The sequence below is a fragment of the Carcharhinus amblyrhynchos genome, chromosome 5 (assembly GCF_965287045.1).
Source record: "Carcharhinus amblyrhynchos chromosome 5, sCarAmb.v2.hapA, whole genome shotgun sequence".
In the NCBI taxonomy this organism is placed as follows: domain Eukaryota; kingdom Metazoa; phylum Chordata; class Chondrichthyes; order Carcharhiniformes; family Carcharhinidae; genus Carcharhinus; species Carcharhinus amblyrhynchos.
In genome coordinates, this window is record NC_137328.1 from 62,783,889 (window position 1) to 62,803,186 (window position 19,298).

General features: G+C 41.1%; 1 protein-coding gene across 2 annotated transcripts in view; it reads left to right on the forward strand.

Moving 5' to 3' along the window:
* Positions 1-19,298, forward strand: part of trpm6 (transient receptor potential cation channel, subfamily M, member 6) — a 154,283-nt gene that overhangs the window by 98,491 nt on the left and 36,494 nt on the right. For both annotated transcript variants that reach the window (XM_080188915.1, XM_080188917.1), the window contains exons 21-25: positions 3,235-3,486; positions 5,340-5,514; positions 13,446-13,560; positions 14,801-15,000; positions 17,345-17,477. In XM_080188915.1, the coding sequence (XP_080045041.1) occupies positions 3,235-3,486; positions 5,340-5,514; positions 13,446-13,560; positions 14,801-15,000; positions 17,345-17,477 (875 nt within the window). The remainder of the gene's footprint in view (positions 1-3,234; positions 3,487-5,339; positions 5,515-13,445; positions 13,561-14,800; positions 15,001-17,344; positions 17,478-19,298) is intronic.

Below are 19,298 nucleotides of genomic sequence, written 5' to 3' on the forward strand. Positions count from 1 at the left end.
CTCCCTGTTGAGGCAGATCCCTGGGCAAAAGTCCCAAGTTGAACTTCTGGGGCAGCCTTTTTTAAAGTCGGCCTGTTCGCAACCAACTTCACTCACCACACACTCTGTAGAAATGAAAGGGAATTCATGTTTGACAAACCCAGTGAAGTTTTTGCAGTTGTAACTGGTAGAATAGTTAGCGGGAAACTTTTGAAAAAGTCCCACAAAAGAGGTTAGTGTGCAAAATTAAAGCACATGGGACTGGGGGATAATATACTGGCATGGGTTGAGAATTGGTTAGCCGACAGAAAATGGAGTGTAAGTGGGTCTTTTTCAGAGTGGAATGTGGCAACTAGTGAGTGCGGTCCTGCAGGGATCAATGCTTGGGCCCCAACTATTCACAATATACATCAACAATTTGGATGAGGGATTCAACTGTAATATTTTCAGGTTTGTGATGCCACAAAACTAGATGGAATTGTGAGTGGTGAGGAGGATGATCAGAGGCTTCAAGGTGACTCAGACAAGTTGAATGAGTGGATAAATACATAGCAGATGCAGAATAATGTGGATAAATATGAAGTTATCCACTTTAGTTGGAAAAACAGAATGGCTGAATATTATTTAAAGGGTGATTGTTTGGGAAATGTTGAAATATAAAGGGACCTATTAATCTTTGTACACTAGTCTTTGAAAATAAGCATGCACATGCAACAAGCAGTTTGGAAGGCAAATGGTATGTTGGCCTTAATTGCAAGAGAATTTGAGTAAAGGAGCAAATATATCTAACTGCAGATGTACAGGATCTGAATGAGACCACAGTTGGAGTATTGTGTGCAGTTTTGGTCTCCTTCCTTCAGAACATATATATTTGACACAGATGGAGTGCAGCAAGGGTTTACCATACTGATTCCAGGGATGGCATGATTGTTAAATGAGGAGAGATTGAATTGACTGGGCCTGTATTCACTGGAGTTTAGAAGAATGAGAGGATTCTCATTGAAACATGTGCTATTCTGACAGGGCTGGACAGATTGAATGCAAGGATATTGTTTCCTGTGGCGGGGTGTGTCTATGACATAGGGTTACAGCCTCAGGATAAGGGGAAGATATTTAAGACTGAGATGAGGAAAACTTCCTTCATCTGGAGGGTGGTAAACCTATGGAATTTTATACTATATAATGCTATGGAGATCAAGTAATTGAATGTATTTAAGAAAAAAATAGATATCTAGATACTAAAGGCATCAAGGAGTATAGGGAGAGAGCAGGAATATGGCATTGGGAATGAAAAGGAGTATAGCATTGAGATTGAGGATCAACCATGATCACATTGAATGCGGAGCAGACTATTTTCCTACTTTCAATGTTTTAATATGTCCCCCTGTAAAACTCAGCTCATTGAATCAGCAGGATAACATACATCTGCAGATTCTACATAAGTATGATTGATCTCAAACTTGTACCTGAATTAACTGGAAACATTAATGTAATGTCTGCTACCTGAAACAGCTCCCATCAGTCAATCACAAACAAAGCAGGGACCTGAATATCATTTTAAATGGATATTAATATAACGTAGGCAATGATGGCCAAGTAGGAGAGAAAATGAAACACAATATTGAGATAGAATCGTAGGATCACTGTAGTGCAGGAAGAGGCCAACTGGCCTATGGAGTCTGTACCAATAAGAATCCCACCCAGGCCCTATGCCCGCAACCCCACCCATTTATCCTGACAAGAAGGGACAATTTAACATGGCCAATCAACCTAACCTGCACATCTTTGGACTGTGGGAGGAAGCTAGACGATCAGAAGGAAATCCAGACAGACATGAGGGAAGGGTGCAAACTCCACCTAAGGTCTGAATTGAACCAGGGTCCCTGGCACTATGAGGCAGCAGTTGCTAACCACTGTGCCACCGTGCTGCCCTACTGATAGAAAATAAAATTGAAATTACTGTATTTTCAGTGGGTTAAACTGAATTTGAAAATCAATTGGCTGGATTTTATGAATCCCTGTTAGGTATGTTTTCATTTGGGGGTGGGAGGCATGTAAAATATGAGGGATGGCAAGCCCACCACCTTCTCACCCACCCCTGAGCTGTCCACCATAATTTGGCTACATTACAGAGGTCAGCATCTCTGTGCTTCCCCGCAGTTTCTATGGGTCAGACCAGTTTGCCCATGACTTGTGGTTCGCCCCCTCTCAGAGGAGTTGTGAACCATAATCTGGATTAGGAAACTTTTTAAACAGTAAATTCAAAGGGTATCATCCATGCCCTGTCCCGGCTTTCAAGTTCAGTGCGAACTCAAACCCCCCCCTCACCCCCATGTCCCTTATATCCCCATGACAACACATGCTCCCCCACCTACCACTCTGAACCTATCATTCCCTCCATGCCAATTCGTAACTTGTCCATGCCTATTCATCCAGTATGTACTATGTACAGAACCAATGAACCACATAACCACTTAGAAAAAAAACACCTAATCAAAATTACCTTTTAGGAAAAAGCAGCCATTCCGAAAACACTATAAGTGTCAATCGGACAGACCAATAAACAGGGTGTTCAGATGAGGGCATACCTCTTAATCCTGTGCAAAGAAACATTGAAACATTGACAAAATAGATCACAGAGTAACTTACTGTAACCACTTAAAGATGTCAATCAAGGAAAGTCAGCAGTTCTCTCCAATGATCCAACTAGAACCCCTGCTGAGATAATCATTTTATGCGTCTGGGGCCTCAAACAAGCAAACATAATGAGGACAAATATAAGAATTTTTATTTAGTAGAACTGGGTAGTCTCATTATGCCTCACCTGATTCATGTGGAGCCTTTCCTGATGGTGAAGTTCTTTCCTATCTTTCTACTGGCACTGGTGCCCCAAGAAAAGAAATCCTTCTTTTCTACTGCAAGTTTACCCTTGATGTCTAGATATTTAATTGACCTTCTAATTCCTGGCACTCTCCAAACAGGACCTCCGCCCTACTCTTTCCAAATATTGGTGACTTCAACATGGATCTCAATAACTGGTCTGCTTATTCCCTCTCCAATGTCCTTCCAAAGCAGTTGGGGATGCCTCTCAGGTGGCACAAGTTCAGCAACGTATTATTTGGAACTCTTAAGTTCTGCTTGCAAAGGATGCTTTCTGTCCTTCTAATTTCTGAATTGATTGAATTATTGAACTTTATTCAAAGACAACACAGAATATGGTCTGATTTCATATTCATTTTAACCTTTGTTGTACAGATCTTCATATCAGAGCCAGGAAAATTCAGCCGGAAGGTTAAAGTTTGGGTCCAAGAATACTGGAACTTGAATGATTCTGTGGCTATAGTCCTATTTGCAGTGGGATTTGGTTTACGTTGGACCAGCCAGCCATTACAGACCGCTGGAAAGATTATATACTCCCTAGACTTTATATTTTGGTTTGTGAGACTTCTGGATTTCTTTGCAGCGAATCAACATGCAGGGCCATACTTGACAATGATTGGGCGAATGGCAAGTATTCAAAAATATTTCAGTGTACCTTTCCTGCCCCAAATAAGCTGTTTTCACTATGAAGTAGATATTTATGTACAAGTGTATTAACATATATTTCTCACAACTATTTTTTTCAACAATATTAAAGCTCATGTGTTTAAGTTTATGATTTACTTTCTTGTTGGGTGATGTCAGGCAGAATTCTGAACAAATCATAATTTGATTGGATTGAAAAGGGTGGATTTTATAATATAGGCTGCCATTTGTGAATCTCTCCAAATGTTGATTTCCATTCACTTCAATAGAAATAAAAATTTGGTAAGATATAAAATGAGTTGCCGATTTGCTGGTATACATTTGTACAAAGTCAAAACCTGCCGAGTCAATTCTACCCCTAGGTATTGAAGGGCGTTTAGAGGGTAGGGTTAATTGCACCCAGTTGTGCAGAAGAAAAATAAGGACTTGCATTCGTATAATGCCTTTGATGACTTTAGGATGTCTCAAAGATTGAACATATTAAAAATGAAGCACTTTTGAAATGTAGTTACTGTTGTAACATGTGAGGCAAACATTTCTCAGTCCAAGTTTTAAGATCAGACGTGCCATCCTCATCTTGCTACAATACTGTGAATTTATATTTACTATTTATAATAAAACATCAAAATTTATGGGAGCTTTTATAAAACACAGGATGAGAAGCTGGGATTTGTAAAATGAGGCATCACAGTGCAACCACTGACAGACTAGTGTTGTTGGCCATGTGATACCTACATAGATGGCTGCTATTGTTAATATGACACAGAAATTTATAACAAAAAAAGTTGCCACAGAAATGACAAAAGTGTGACAGTACGAATTTAGGTTTTTTCAATGGGAAACGTGTGCAAAGGTATATTTATAAATTATAGACTATGAAGGGAAGACTGCATGGCATAGGGCATTAGCAAACCAAACCTGTTACTTGAGACCTTGAAGGTTTATTTATTAAGCACAAATAGGCTTACATTAATACTGCAATGAAGTTGCTGTGAAAATTCCCTATTGCCACAGTCTGGCACACCTGTGCTGGGTACACTTAGGGAGAATTTATCATGGCCAATTCACCTATCCTGTACATCTTTGGAGGAAACTGGAGTACTTGGAGGAAAACCACACAGACACGGGGAGAATGTGCAGACCCTGCATTGACAGTGACCCAGCCGGGAAGGGAACTCAGGTGCCTGACGCTGTGAGGCAGCAGTGCTAACCACTGTGCCACCATGCCGCCCCCTCATTTCAGGCATAAAAGGATGTATTAAAAGGCTTCTTTCTCTGTCATTTATAAAACCAGATGTAAAAATTTAAAACAAAAAGTAATGCTAATAATAAAAAAGTATAAATAATAATTAAACATTAAAATCTATTAGTAATTATAGGGTACAAATTTTAGTATCATTTGGTGGTTCCTGAATATTATGGAGACACTTCTGTGAGGCACAAAGCACAAAGTCTCACTCATTAAGGCTAAAAATCAAAGCTAATGTACTTGGGGCTGGGAGCAAAGATCCATTGGAATGCCCTGATGAATATAATTTAGGAGCATCTACACTAATCCTTGCAAAAGATTTGGGGAAAATTGTGATACTGAAGCACCATCAATCCTAATTTGGAAACTAGCTGTTGAATAGATAACTAGCACCCTTTGAAACTGTGAAAGTTGTGCTTTGTATGGAAACAATAATTCTTGGATTTATCAAACAAAAAAGTAGAGGGGTCCACTTGCTATGTTTGTGTTTACACTAATCTGAAAATCAAATCAGACATGATATGCAAATTATTCTCTATATACTATGATTCTTGTAACAAAATAAATCTATTTCTTTCTGTTTTAGACAACAAACATGTTCTATATAGTGATTCTGATGGCAATTGTTCTCTTGAGTTTCGGGGTGTCAAGAAAGGCTATACTGTCTCCAGCAGAAGAACCATCTTGGCGACTTGCTCGAGATATAGTGTTCCAACCTTATTGGATGATATTTGGTGAAGTCTATGCTGGTGAAATTGATCGTATGTACTCAGATTTTTTCACCTACTAATGCAATATCTGATATCCATAAATACATGAGTTGGACTGCAGATTAGGATAATCTATACAAAGCCATGAATAGCCCACTGCTGTACTTTAATTGAAAAAAACGTTTGTAATTCTCCAATGCCCACCATGTGAATGTGGGTGTGTTTTTACTTGTGTCAACAATGCTTGTGGCATGCTGTCTACCACAGTCAGTCTCTATCACAATTTTTTTACCAAGTGGGTCAGTATGAGAATGTGCGATTCCAAACATTAAAGCTAATGTTTCCCAATCAGTGTTGGAGTAGTTGGATTGTATTACAGACAGAGATTTTGAAGCAAATGCAACCAGTTTGTGTTTTTGTAGTGTGCATGCTCCCAGATCTTTCTGTAAGGCATCTATCTCTAGGCAAGTTCTCTGCATGCTTCTAATAATGACTGTTTCAGTGCTTTGATGAGATACTCGTGGTATTTGTTCCACAGGAAAGACATCGGGTGATTTTCCCAGCCCACTGCAATGCTTCTGTAGTATAGCGGGCCGGGACACTCTAACGGAGACCGTTTTGCAGGCTCCCTGCTGGGTGACATGGCCTCTGTGAGTCTCAGGCAGCTGGATTTCCAGCGCCATCAGCTCCACACTGATTTCTGGTGCAGAGCTGCATAAGGGGCCCAGGACTAAAGCCTTCGGGCCCACTAACCTTCCCCCTCCCACCAGGAGTATTTTACCTAGGAGTGTTTAATTTAGCTCCCCACTTGCGGAAAGCTGGTGGCCCGACTCCGTTGGAGTGAAGAAAGGGCAATCGAGGCCCCCCAGAGGCTTGGGTGCCAGGGGAATGCTCCCTGGGCATTGTCATTGGCAGTGGCAGCCTGGCTCCCTGGCACTGCTGAAGGGACATCCTGGAACTGCCCATCGGGCATCGACCAGTTCTAAGGATTTTTTTTGCAGCCCTTTTTAAATAAGGGCACAACATTTGCTATCCTCCAGTCCTCTGGTACCTCACCTGTGGCTAACGGTGATGCAAATATCTCAATCAGGGCTCCTGCAATTTCTTCTCTAACCTCATGCAGTGTTCTTGGATATACCTAATCAGGGCCAGGAGATTTATCCACCTTCATAATTTTAATACACCCATCACCTCCTCTTCTGTAAGCAAACTGTCCCCAGTTTATTACCACTAACTTTCCCTGGTTTCCAAGACTTCATGTCTTTCTCCACGGTAAACACAGAGGAGAAATTTTCATTGAGAATTTCGACCATCTCCTGCGGTGTGTGGCTTGATGACAGAAGCCAGAAGGTGGTTGTAGAAGGTTGTTTCTCAAACTGGAGGCCTATGACCAGTGGTGTGCCTCAGGGATTGTTGCTGGTTCCACTGTTATTTGTCATTTATATTAAATGATTGGATGACAATATCGGAGGCATGGTTAGTAAATTTGCAGATGTCATCACGATTGGTGGTATAGTGGACAGTGAAGAAAGTTATCTCTGATTGCAATGAGATCTTGATTAATTGGGCCAGTAGACTGATGAATGGCAGATGGAGTTTAATTTAGATAAATGATAGGTGATGCATTTTGGTAGATTGAACCAGGACAGGAATTTCTCCGTTAATGGTAGGGTGTTGGGGAGAGTTACAGCACAAAGAGATCTAGGGGTACAGGTTCATAGCTCTGTGAAAATGGAGTCACAAGTAGACAGAGTGGTGAAGAAGGCACTCAGCGTGCTTGGTTTCATTGTCAGATCATTGAATACAGGAGTTGGGACGTCTTGTTGAAGTTGTACAAGACATTGGTAAGGGCACACTTGGAATATTGTGTACAGTTCTGGTCACCCTATTGTAGAAATGATATTATTAAACTAGAAAGAGTGCAGAAAAGACTTACTAGCATGCTCCTGGGACTTGATTGTTTTAACTATCTGGAGAGGATGGATAGATTGGGACATTTTTCTCTGGAGCGTAGGAGGCTGAGGGGTGATCTTACAGAGGTGTATAAAATAATGAAAGCATCGATCAGCCTGATAGTCAATATATTTTCCCAAAGATAGGGGAGTCTAAAACAAGAGGGCATAGGTTTAAGGTGAGACAGGAGAGATACAGAAGGGTCCAGCGGGCAACTTTTTCACAGAGGGTGGTTAGTGTCTGGAACAAGCTGCCAGAAGTAGTAGTAGAGGTGGGTACAATTTTGTCTTTTAAAAAGTGTTTAGACAGTTACATGGGTAAATTGGGTATAGAGCAATATGGGCTAAGTGCAGTCAATTGGGACTAGCTTACGGTTTAAAAAAAAAGGAGGCATGGACAAATTGAGCCAAAGGACCTGTTTTCCATGCTGTAAACGTCTATGACTCTATATGTGTTCTCTAACTTGGTTTCCCCAGGAGCTGCAGCCAGGTGCACTTCCCATAGTGGGTGTAGTTATCCGAGACAATGGAATTCTCCCTGTGCCCCCACATCTTTTTTTTAATTTCAAAAATATACTTTATTTATAAAAAAATCTCAAATACACCATTGCAAACCGACATACCTAAAAATTACAAACAGTGCAGAAAAAGTCATTTTTACAGTCCTATACAATCTTATTTACACAAAATTACAATCATTACATTTCAAAACTTAAAACTATGTACATGCTCCAGATTTTACTGGGTGCTGTTATTTCTCAGATTGGCACACAGTTACGTAGGCCGAGGGTATTCTGCAGTTCCCGAGCCCTCTGTCTGCCTCCGTTGAAAGGCTTTGTAATGTGGCCTTTCCCCATTGTGCCTTTGCGACGGCTGCCCCAAGCTTCAGCGCGTCCCTCAGCACGCAGTCCTGGACCTTGGAATATGCCAGTCTGCAACATTCGGCCGAGGACAGTTCTTTCAGCTGGAAGATCAGCAAGTTTTTAGTGGACCGTAGTCCATCCTTCACCAAGTTGATGACCCTCCAGCAGCAGTTGATATTTGTCTCAGTGTGCGTCCCCGGAAACAGCCCGTAGAGCACAGAGTCCTGCGTCACCGAGCTGCTTGGGGCGAATCTCGACAAATCTCACTCCAGACCTTCTTTGCAAAGGCACATTCCACAAGGAGGCATGCGACCGTCTCATCAGCCCTGCAGCCACTTCAAGGGCAGCATGTGGTGATGTTGACACCTCGAGCGTACATAAAGGATCTGACAGGGAGTGCCCTTCTCACCACCAGCCAAGCCAGATCTTGGTGCTCGTTTGTGAGTTTTGGTGATGAGGCATTCGGCCAGATGACACTGACAGTCTGCTCAGGGAACCATCCGACAGGATCCGCCATTTCCTTTTTTCTCAGGGCCTCCAGAACATTACACGCTGACTACTGCTTAATCGCCACGTGGTCAAAGTTGTGTTTGCGGAAAAATTTCTCCACAAAGGACAGGTGCTACGGTACAGTCCAACTACTTGGAGCGTTCCGCGGCAGTGTGGCCAGACCCATCCTCCGCAACACTTGGGATAGGTAGAACCTCAAAAAGTAGTGGCACTTGCTGTTAGAGTACCAAGGATCTATGCACAGCTTGATGCAGCCACACATAAAGATAGCCATCAGGATGAGGGCTGCATTGGAGCATTCTTCCCTCCGTTCTCTGGAGATTTAAGAGGACATTATTTGTACTCTGCTAAGACTCCACTTGTCTTGACAACAGCTCCTTCACAAATCACTTTCTGGAAGCACTGACCGTCAATACAAATCTTCCCTGCAACAGCTAATCAGCATCACCACTCTGCTGGACACTTGCCACTACTCAAACACAGAGGGTGTCTTGTCCAGGTCCACTTTCTTGGAAGCACTGACTGCCTGATGCAAATCTTCCCCACAATAGCCAATCAGTATAACCACTCTTCTGCTTTCTGCCTAATACTTGCCTTCATTCGAACATGGAGGGTGTCTTGCTGAGGTCCACTTTCTGGAAGCACTGAGCGCTCAATACAAATCTTTCTCATAACAGCCAATCAGCGTCGCTGCTCTGCTGCCCTCTGCTGGACCTTACTTTGAGGAGTTGGCAATGACCTTAATATTGTCTATTTTACTTGGAACATATGCTAGCACTAGAATAAATAGAACAAAAGAAATTGATCCGCTGCATGATGATGGCATGTTGACTTTTGAACACCAATCCTTTCTTACATGTTGCATCTATCAATAAGTGAAGATTATGAGCATATTCTTGCTTTGTTCTTCCCACAATGACAATATCATCGGCATCACAGAGGCATCAAGACTGGTGCAAGTAAAGCAGTCCACGTGAGCTTGAAAGAAATCCTGGCCAACAATCTGAAAATAAGTAGCTGAAAACGGTATTTTCCATATGGGGTATGAAATGTAGTCAGCTCCTGGGACTCCCCTGCAAGATAAACCGACCAGTGACCATGCTTGGCATCATGCTTCAAGAAAAATTTGCAGCTGCAATCCTCAGATTTAATTCTTCTCATGTGGGTATTTTGTAGGATCGCCCTTTCAAACCTCTGTTCAATATTGTTGATCGAGGCAAACAATTAATAATCAGTCCTCTTTTAAGACAAGCGACTGTGCTACACCAATCTTTTTGCTGTTACACTCTTGTAATGATACTATCTTTCTTTTTTTCTGTTTTACCATTAACTTGTCCTGTCAGAGGATGCTTTCCTTACATAATGGATCACTTGATGGATGTGCATTTCCTGGCAGATGTTTTATTGCAGTTTCCTTGAAACTGCCAATTTTGTGGAAACATTCTGGATATTTCAATAAAATTTCAATATGTCATGAACTGAGGAGATAGGAGTACTTTCTGCGGTTGATCTGCCATGTGAGGTCTAACTGATTCCATAGATTGTGACTAGTGTGAGGTTATGCCATCCTGGTAGACCTTCACTCATCAGCCCTTTAGCCTCCATGGTGTAAGACATTTGTGAGACCCAGGAGGATTAATTGTAGTTGTACTCCAGGACTATTGATCCTGCACATAGAATGAGTGAACCACGGTATGCTGAAAACTTCACAGCACTAGGTTTCACCATCGCCTTCCATGTCTGTGGAAACATATCAGACATGACACAGGGAAGTTATGTTGGAGCTGTACGAAACTTTGATTAGGCCGCAGCTGGAGTACTGAGTGCAATTCTGGTCGCCTCACTATAGGAAGGATGTGATTGCACTGGAGAGGGTGCAGAAGAGATTCACCAGGATGTGGAGCACTTGAGTTATGAAGAGAGGCTGGATAGGCTCAGATTGTTTTCTTTAGAGCAGAGAAGGCTGAGAGGGGATGTCATTGAGATGTACATGATTAAGAGAGTTATGAACAAGGTGATTAGGAAGCAGTTGTTCCCCTTGGTTGAAAGGTCAATCTCGAGGGGCATAATTGTTACGTGAGGGGCAGGAGGTTTAGTGGGAGTTTGAGGAAAACCTTTTTCACCCAGAGGTTGGCGAGAGTCTGGAATGTACTGCCTGAGAGTAATAGAGGTGGGAAACCTCACCACCTTTAAAAAGTATGTGAATAAGTACCTGAAATGTAATAACATTCAAGGCTATGGGTCAAGTGCTGGAAAGTGGGATTCGTGCAGTTTTGCTGGTGCAGACTCAATGGGCCTAAATGCCTCTTCTGTACAATATGACTGTGTGCCTTTTCACAGGGGTAAGTATGTTACCACTTGCCTCTGTCAACCTTAGCCAATAATAAGTGATTACCAACTTTCTGAGGGCCATATAATTCAAATCTTGGCAAACATTTTGGATGATGCGACAGTGTCTATATTTTCCACAAGATTGGCAGAGTGAAACTCTAATTCATGGTGCACATCATTGACATCTTCTGGTTTGTCAGTCATCTTATGTATATGTTTTGAGGAGAGACCGGATGCTCAGTTTGTCACTTGAAGGCTATTGGAATCAGTGCCCCGCTCTATGTGTCTGCATCTGCCCTCACTCTGGTGCACTTCCTCTGCAATGGCCCTTTCTCATGTATGCCTTGGAGAATTGTTGGAAAGCTGGATATTTCCTTGTTGCATGCAAAAGGCCGCGCCTTCCACATGTTTTCTAGGTTTGCATGTTCTAGTGAATGCATCAACAATTGTAGCTGTGCTTTGGACCTGCAAGCTTCATTGACCTGTGAGGATCACTTGGAACTTATGCCCATCCTTGATCCCATCCTTCAATGCTATACATTTTGGGCTTGCCTAGCAAATCGTTCTGGAATGCTTCCATGGGAGCTGGTGCATTCAACAATTTTGTCTGCTAACTGCATCTGACAAATCACAATACATACTATTTTCTTACACCATGGAGACTAAAGGGTCAATGGGTGTAGGTCTACCAGGATGGCATAACCTCACCCTAATCATAATCTATGAAATCAGTTAGGCCTCACGTGGCATGGCATCTGCTGATGAAGTGGTCTATGGATTCTGCAGCCTGTTGTTGAAATAACATGAACTTCAGTTGATAAATACAAAAGTTGAACCAGGTTCTGAACCGGCCTTCCATTGTAATTCATATTTTTGGGAATCCTTAAGCTCTTCCACTATTAATCCTAACATGTTCAGCCTGTGTAGACCTTTCTTTCCGATTGCTAGGTGATTTTTAAAGCTTGCGTGTCTGGTTCAGACACACCTGAATCAAAAACCATAGCTTTGAACACTGTTTAAACACTTTGAATTCAGATGGTAGGTCAGAAGCATGCCAGTTTAAACCAGGGAATCTTATGGACATTAGACCTTCCTCCTGGTTTTGTTTGATTTATTGTCAGCAACTCCAGAAGCCACCCGCTGCAGTTGAAACTTTCCCTGGCCTGATTTTTATGACAGCCTTATTTGCATTCTTTTTGTTTGGCTCTCTCTCACTTGTGATTAATCCAAACCACATTCTGGCACTTGCCTTTCCTGACTGAGCTAACCTGGTGCTTGTCCTGTTGATGCACTGTTCCACTGTTATGACTTGGTGCCATTCTCCAGACTTTTCCCCACAATCACACACAATTTTTCTATTCAGATACTCATCTAATGCCCTCTTGAATGCCTTGATTGAGGTACATATCCAGTGACATTATAGCAATGCAGCAGGGGCAGCTGTGAGAAAATTCCTGGTCAGTTTTTGTATTTGGTTGAGAGTTCACTACCTTTGAAGCAACCAGAATTCAAAGAAAAATATTTGTAGATTTCACTCCATTTGTAAATGATAAGAGGCACAAAGGAACAGGAACTGGAGTAGGCTGTTCAGCTCTTGAACCTGCTCCATTGTTCACTTAGGTCATTCCAGATCTGTTTCTAATCTCTGTTTACTTGTATATCATATATACAAAATATCAATAGGAATATCAATAAACTCAAAGATTAGAAAGTGACATCTCCCTTAAAATAATTTTCAGTTTAATTGTGCCACTAAGTAAAGGGGACATTCCACCAAATGTAAGCAGGTTCCCTGGAAGTCGTAAAAGAGATTGAGAATTGCCATAGGATAACAGTGGAAATAAAAGCTAATTGACACAGAAAGTAATAGACCTTGGACACGTTAAAATGTTTGACCTAAGAATGTTAGATAAAACTTTTCCTTGGAATCAATTTTGGATTGTTCTAGTTTTGGAAAAATGTGATCCTTAAATATCACTGATTCCAAATTAAAAACATCTGGTTCTGCATTGTATAAAGCATAAAGTATGTAATAAGAGATATTATTGGGACAGGGGAATGTTGTAATAAGGCATGTAGCAGAATTTATCAAAATCTTTGGTTGAGTGCAGAGAGTTTGCACTGCAGCGCAACTTGAATCTATAACAGGAGTCAAATGATAGCCTTTTCTGTCCAAAATCTACCCATTATTCCTGTCATATGTGACAGACATTGTCCAGTGATCAGTTCTGATTGTCCAATCAGCAGTAGAGACTTTACATTATATCGACAGAGAAGTGCACAGCATTTATTCATTATTTAATCTGCTGTTATTTTATAATTGCAGCTTGTGAAGAAGATGCAGATTGTCCTCCTGGTTCATTTCTTACTCCATTTCTCCAGGCAGTTTATCTATTTGCACAATATATTATCCTGGTCAACCTCCTCATCGCTTTCTTCAAGTAAGGATCACATATAAAAAGAGGATGAGCTACCTCTTTATTGCAAAGGTTTATCAAATTGTGGAAGTGCATCTTGCATAGAAAAAAAATTGAATCCTTGAGACAATCATGGTCTTGGAAAGTAATATTCAGAGTCTGAATATTATCTGAATACTATCTGACAGAGTTCACTGAGATTTGGATCATCTATGCTCTTGCTCTTGGGATGCACTCTGCTGTTCTAGTGTCAATCATCTGGGTCAGAAGAAGTTTTGTTACAAATGCATCAAGGATGACAATCTACTCTCAGAATTGAGATATCACAACATGTGTTATTGTCTGGGTGGAAATACATCACCTGAAAGTGAGAGATATATAACTCCCTCAGCTACCTTTATAAAATGACCAGTACCATTTATAGACTGGCTAGTCAATTGGGCAGTAAGAAGTCTCACAACACCAGGTTAAAGTCCAACTAGTTTATTTGATAGTAAACCCACAAGCTTTTGGAAATGCTGTTCCTTCGTCAGTTGTGTGGAAAGTTCAGTCAATTGGGCAGCAAGGTAGCACAGTGATTAACCTGCTGCCTCACAGCACCAGGGATCCAGGCTCAATTTGGGCTCCCCGTATCTGCATGGGTTTCCTCTAGGTGCTCTGGCTTGCTCCCGCAATCCAAAAATGTGCGGATTAGGTTGATTGGCCATGATAAATTGCCCCTTGGGTGTCAGAAAGATTGGGAGGGTAAATATGTGGGATTACAGGATAAAACCTGGGTGGGATTGTTGTCAGTGCTTGCTTGATGGGCCAAATGGCGTCTTTCTGCATTGTAGATTCTATGATAATTGGTTATTGTTGGATGTTAATGTGCTCCAATTAGCTGCCATATCTGTCTACCTAATTACAGTGGCCAGACTTCTGATAGTTGTAAAACACATCTGATCAATTCATTTGTCCTCCATTTGTTCCATATCCTTCCTGACTGTTTCCAGGCACTTTGATCAACAGCTAGGACTTCCCATGCAGGTTGACGGCTCTTTGTCAGAATTGTTTGTAGATAGCAACAGACCACGATGTATCTGATTTGATAGAAAAATGCAGAAATGTAATTCTGAAGTGAGGGGCTATTGTAACAATATAGACTAATTTGAGCTTCACTGTAATTAAATCTGAATTTAGGCTCATTATGTACATTCATATTGGATGCAGCAACCAGTTTTACTTGTGACTGCTTTAACAGTTCTCAGTATGTTTTCCTCGATAGCAATGTGTACTTTGAGATGAAATCCATGTCTAACAGACTTTGGAAATACAATCGCTACCGTTACATTATGACCTATCGTGAAAAGCCATGGCTGCCACCGCCAGTTATTATCTTCAGTCATGTAGCTTTGCTTATCAGTCGAATTTGCCAGCGGCGAGCAAAAAATGAGGTGGACCAAGAGGATGAGGATGTTGGTTTAAGTAAGTAATTAAATTCAAGTTCTAGCATCAATATTATAATAATGCTCTGAAGAAGAGTTACACAGACTAAAAACAGACGCTGCCAGACCTGAACTTTGCCAGAATTGTCTGTTTTTATTTCAGATTTCTAGCAATATTTTGCTTTTATCACAATATGAATGATGTGAGTTTTGAGGGTTGACCAGTACCCTGTTCTTCTTTATGTGGCAATTCATTTGCTCTACACAGAGTTACTTCTGCTTTTACTCTGATTTTTGGCATTAATGCATCTGTGAAAATTAAAGCTTCTGTTCACATTTAGTAGCTTGAGTCTCCTAGTCTTTTACTTGCAGTACATTGTGAACAGTTGTAGGCATCATTATGGAGGTCAAAGTTCCCAGTGTTCTGGTTTGAAGCGAGCACTTTTTTTTTTGCTTATATCCAATTCAATCCAATCAAAGTCCAATTCAAAGTCTCAACAAGTGAGACATTCCAGATCCAATTTGACAAGACAGGCTGGCCGCTTCCTGTCTTGGGCTTGATCTACATGGTCCAAGCTGATTTGAGCTGGCATTGCATCTCCTCTGAGGCTTGATCTTATTTGCAAGCCAAAAGGCCTTGATGCCGCTTTAAAAAATTGCTTCAAGTGAAGCCTCAGTGTAACCTCATGACTTCAGCCAGCACAGCAAAACTACACTAGATCTTAGCCGAAAGACCAAGAAACGCATTGTGATTTGTAAATGAGCTTAGCCAGTAAGAAGGATCAGTGGTGTAAATTAGTATGGTGACACAGCACATTGGAGTCCGAATAAACTGCAGCTTGGAATTTTGAGTCATTGGATTGACACCTGCCTATGTTCCTTCCCACATTAGAAAGGAAAACTGTGTGGGTTATACAGCAGGCTGCTAATTCGTTGCTACCAGCTTTGGCCTAGTGTCCAAAGTGAAAATTATTCCTGTGGTCTTAACCCCATTGCCTCCATTCCTAGGGCTCTGATATAATTGTTAAAATAAGTGTCCCCTTTGATTTGAAGGATCAGACCGCAATCTCAGCCTGAACATCTAAGTGGTCTCCATATCTGTCCAGGGGACCAGATTTATGCCCTGTCTGTCCAAGTGATCATAAGCTGGGTTGTTTTGAAAGCTGGGGACATGGAACCTCATGGCATATCTTTGTATGTGATAGCGCATGGTTCTCCCCTGCAAGGCTGAATTCTTCAATGCATGGGTATTCTGGTTCCAGTCTTGTTTCCAGCAGAACCAAATTTATGTTACATGTACTGCACATTTTTACAGCCTGTCAGTTTAACCAATTCAACTCAATAGTGCTGTTGATCAGTGATGTTAGTTTGGTGCCCTCTATTGGACATTGAAGGGAACTCTCAGCTGTGGTGTATTTCTAAGAAATCTGCCCTGGTCATGATTGGAAACTGGAACACAATAAGCTGACATATAAAGCAACAATGAATCTTTAATTCAAAAAGACAGAAGACATGATACTCTTGATAATGCAATTCTATTCACTGAAGTCATTTAAGACATCAATATATTTATGATCAATTATGAAAGTAAGGGGAGGTGATGGCCTAGTGGCATTATCATTGGAGTATTAATCCAGAAACTCAGCTAATGTTCTGGGGACCCAGGTTTGAATCCCACCATGGCAGATGGTGGATTTTGAATTCAATAAAAATTGTCTGGAATTAAGAATCAACTGATGATCATGAAACCATTGTTGGAAAAAACCCATCTTGTTCACTAAGGTCCTTTAGGGAAACAAATCTGCTGTCCTTATCTGGTCTGGCCTTCATGTGATTCCCACATCAATGTGGTTGGCTCTCAACTGCATTCTGAAATGGCCTAGCATGCCACTCAGTTCAAGGGAAACTAAGGATGGGCAATAAATGCTGACCAGCCAATGATGCCCATGTCCCATGAACGAATGAAAAAAAAAACACTTGTTGGGTAAACTAATAGCTCATGTTGTGTGGGCAGTGAGGTCAATATATGTAAGCATTTTGGGCATGAGCAGAAAACTGGCAGTTTCAGATCCAGTGATTTAAATGGGAAGGAGTATCAGTCAATTTGCTCATTTGCAAACTGAAAACTTAAGAGACTACTTGTTGGTTTTAGGGATGGGGAAGTGGTAGGTACAGTTACTACAGCTGTCTAGAGAATATCATGGTTCGAAATCTGGAAGCAGACAACATGGCTGTTATTTATTCCATAAAATGCCTGGCTTTGGAAGACCGGGAGAAAAAGGAAATAATAAAGATGCCTTTTCTAAAAAAAAATCACTTGTTTGATGCTGAATGTTTTGACCAGTTTAGGGAATAAGTGAAAATCGCTACTTTGTTTTGAATAGAATTGTATCTGAGTCAGGAGGAATTGAAAAAGCTTCATGACTTTGAAGAGTTATGTGTGGAGCAATATTTTCACGAGAAGAATGAAAATCTCCGTTCAAGTGACAATGAAAGAATCAGAGTAACGACTGAAAGGTAAAGCTGCAGCAGTTTCCTGATTAACAGTATTATTGCTAAGTTTTATGCTTATTAAGATTTGGAGTGCCAGTGTCAGCAGGTCATGGGAGTCTAGCCAACCTTCGAGTAATGCTCACTCAAATTCTGCTCCAAAAATAGATCTTGACTTCAACCTCAGAATAGCGCCCTCTACAGCATCATTACAATACTTCCATGCTTTATACAAATCATTCTTAAAATGTCCCTGAATGGCACTGAAATAGGAGAATGTGCTTTAAAGCTGTGCCGATTGTGACTTGATTACGACTCTATAAACTCATTTATTGATGGCTTTATTGGCAACATGGGGGGTACATTTTTACCCATTAATCTGGAGATGAAGGGGCAGAATGCTAATCCATTGTAACACCATCAACAACAACTTTGATGCACGTAACACCTTAAACACAGTAAAATATTCAAAGATGCACAAGCTGGTTACTATGCATGGGGTTTAAGTTAACTTGTGAACTAAACTTTTGTATTATGTTAGACAAAGAATAAATTTATTATGTTGGAGCACTCCAGTCTTGTTGGTGAAGTTTACGTTTTTTTAAAAAAAACTTTAAGCAGTTAAAGTCCTCTGACTTTTATTTATCCCAAGTTTTGTGAATGCGGAGCTAACAGCTATGTACACACTGGCTGACTCTCCATGTCGCTGACATGACACTTCTGTCTCAAACATCCATCTAATGAGTTTAAAAACTCTCCTTATATCATTTCTCTTGGTATTCATAAAAGCAGATTGTGTGCATGTGTGTGTCCGTGTGCTATTTCTCACTCCAATTTTAAATCAAACTCTTCTTTCAGATTACAGGACATGCATTTTTGCTGAAAGGCTGAGAGCATAAAACTTGCAGGAAGCTAAATTGTCACATTGGATAAATAAATGTTAGTTTTAGTATTAATTATGTTAATTAATTAATTATGGCTCCTGAATAAATATTGAATAATTGCACTGCCTGGTATAGAAGCACACCATATGAGCGAGCTAGGCTTTCAGGTAAACATGCAGGTGCAGCAAGCAGTAAAAAAAGGTAAATGGTATGTTGGTCTTCATAGCAAGAGGATTTGAGTACAGGAATAGGGATATCTTGCTACAATTATACAGGGCCTTGGTGAGGCCACACCTGAAATATTGTATGCAGTTTTGATTTCCTTATCTGAGGAAGAATGTTCTTGCTCTAGAAGGCTTGCAGGGAAGGTTTACCAGTCTGATTCCTGGAATGATGTACAAGTTTAAATTTATTTATTAATGTTACAAGTGGACTTACATTAACACTGCAACGAAGTGAAAATTCCCTAGACGCCACACTCTGGTGCCTGTTCGGGTACACTGAGGGAAAATTTAGCATGGCCAATGCACTTAACCAGCAAGTCTTTCGGACTGTGGGAGGAAACCGGAGAACCTGGAGAGAATCCACACAAACATGGAAAGCATGCAGACGCCACACCGTCACCTAAGGCAGGAATCGAACCCGGGTCCCTGGCACTCTGAGACAGCAGTACTAACCACTGTGTCACCATGCTACCCGAGAAGAGAGATTGAGTAGGTTAGAATTATATTCACTGGAGTTCATAAGAATGAGGGGGGGATTCTAGTCGAAACATATAAAACTCTAACCAGACTAGACAGGTTAGATGCAAGAAGGATTTTCCTGATAGTTGGGGTGTCCAGAAGCAGGGGTCACAGTCTGAGGGTACAGGATAGACAGTTTAGGACAGAGATGAGGAAAAATCCCTTCACCCAGAGAGTGGTCAGACTATGAAATTTGTTACCGCTGGAAGTAGCTGAAGCCC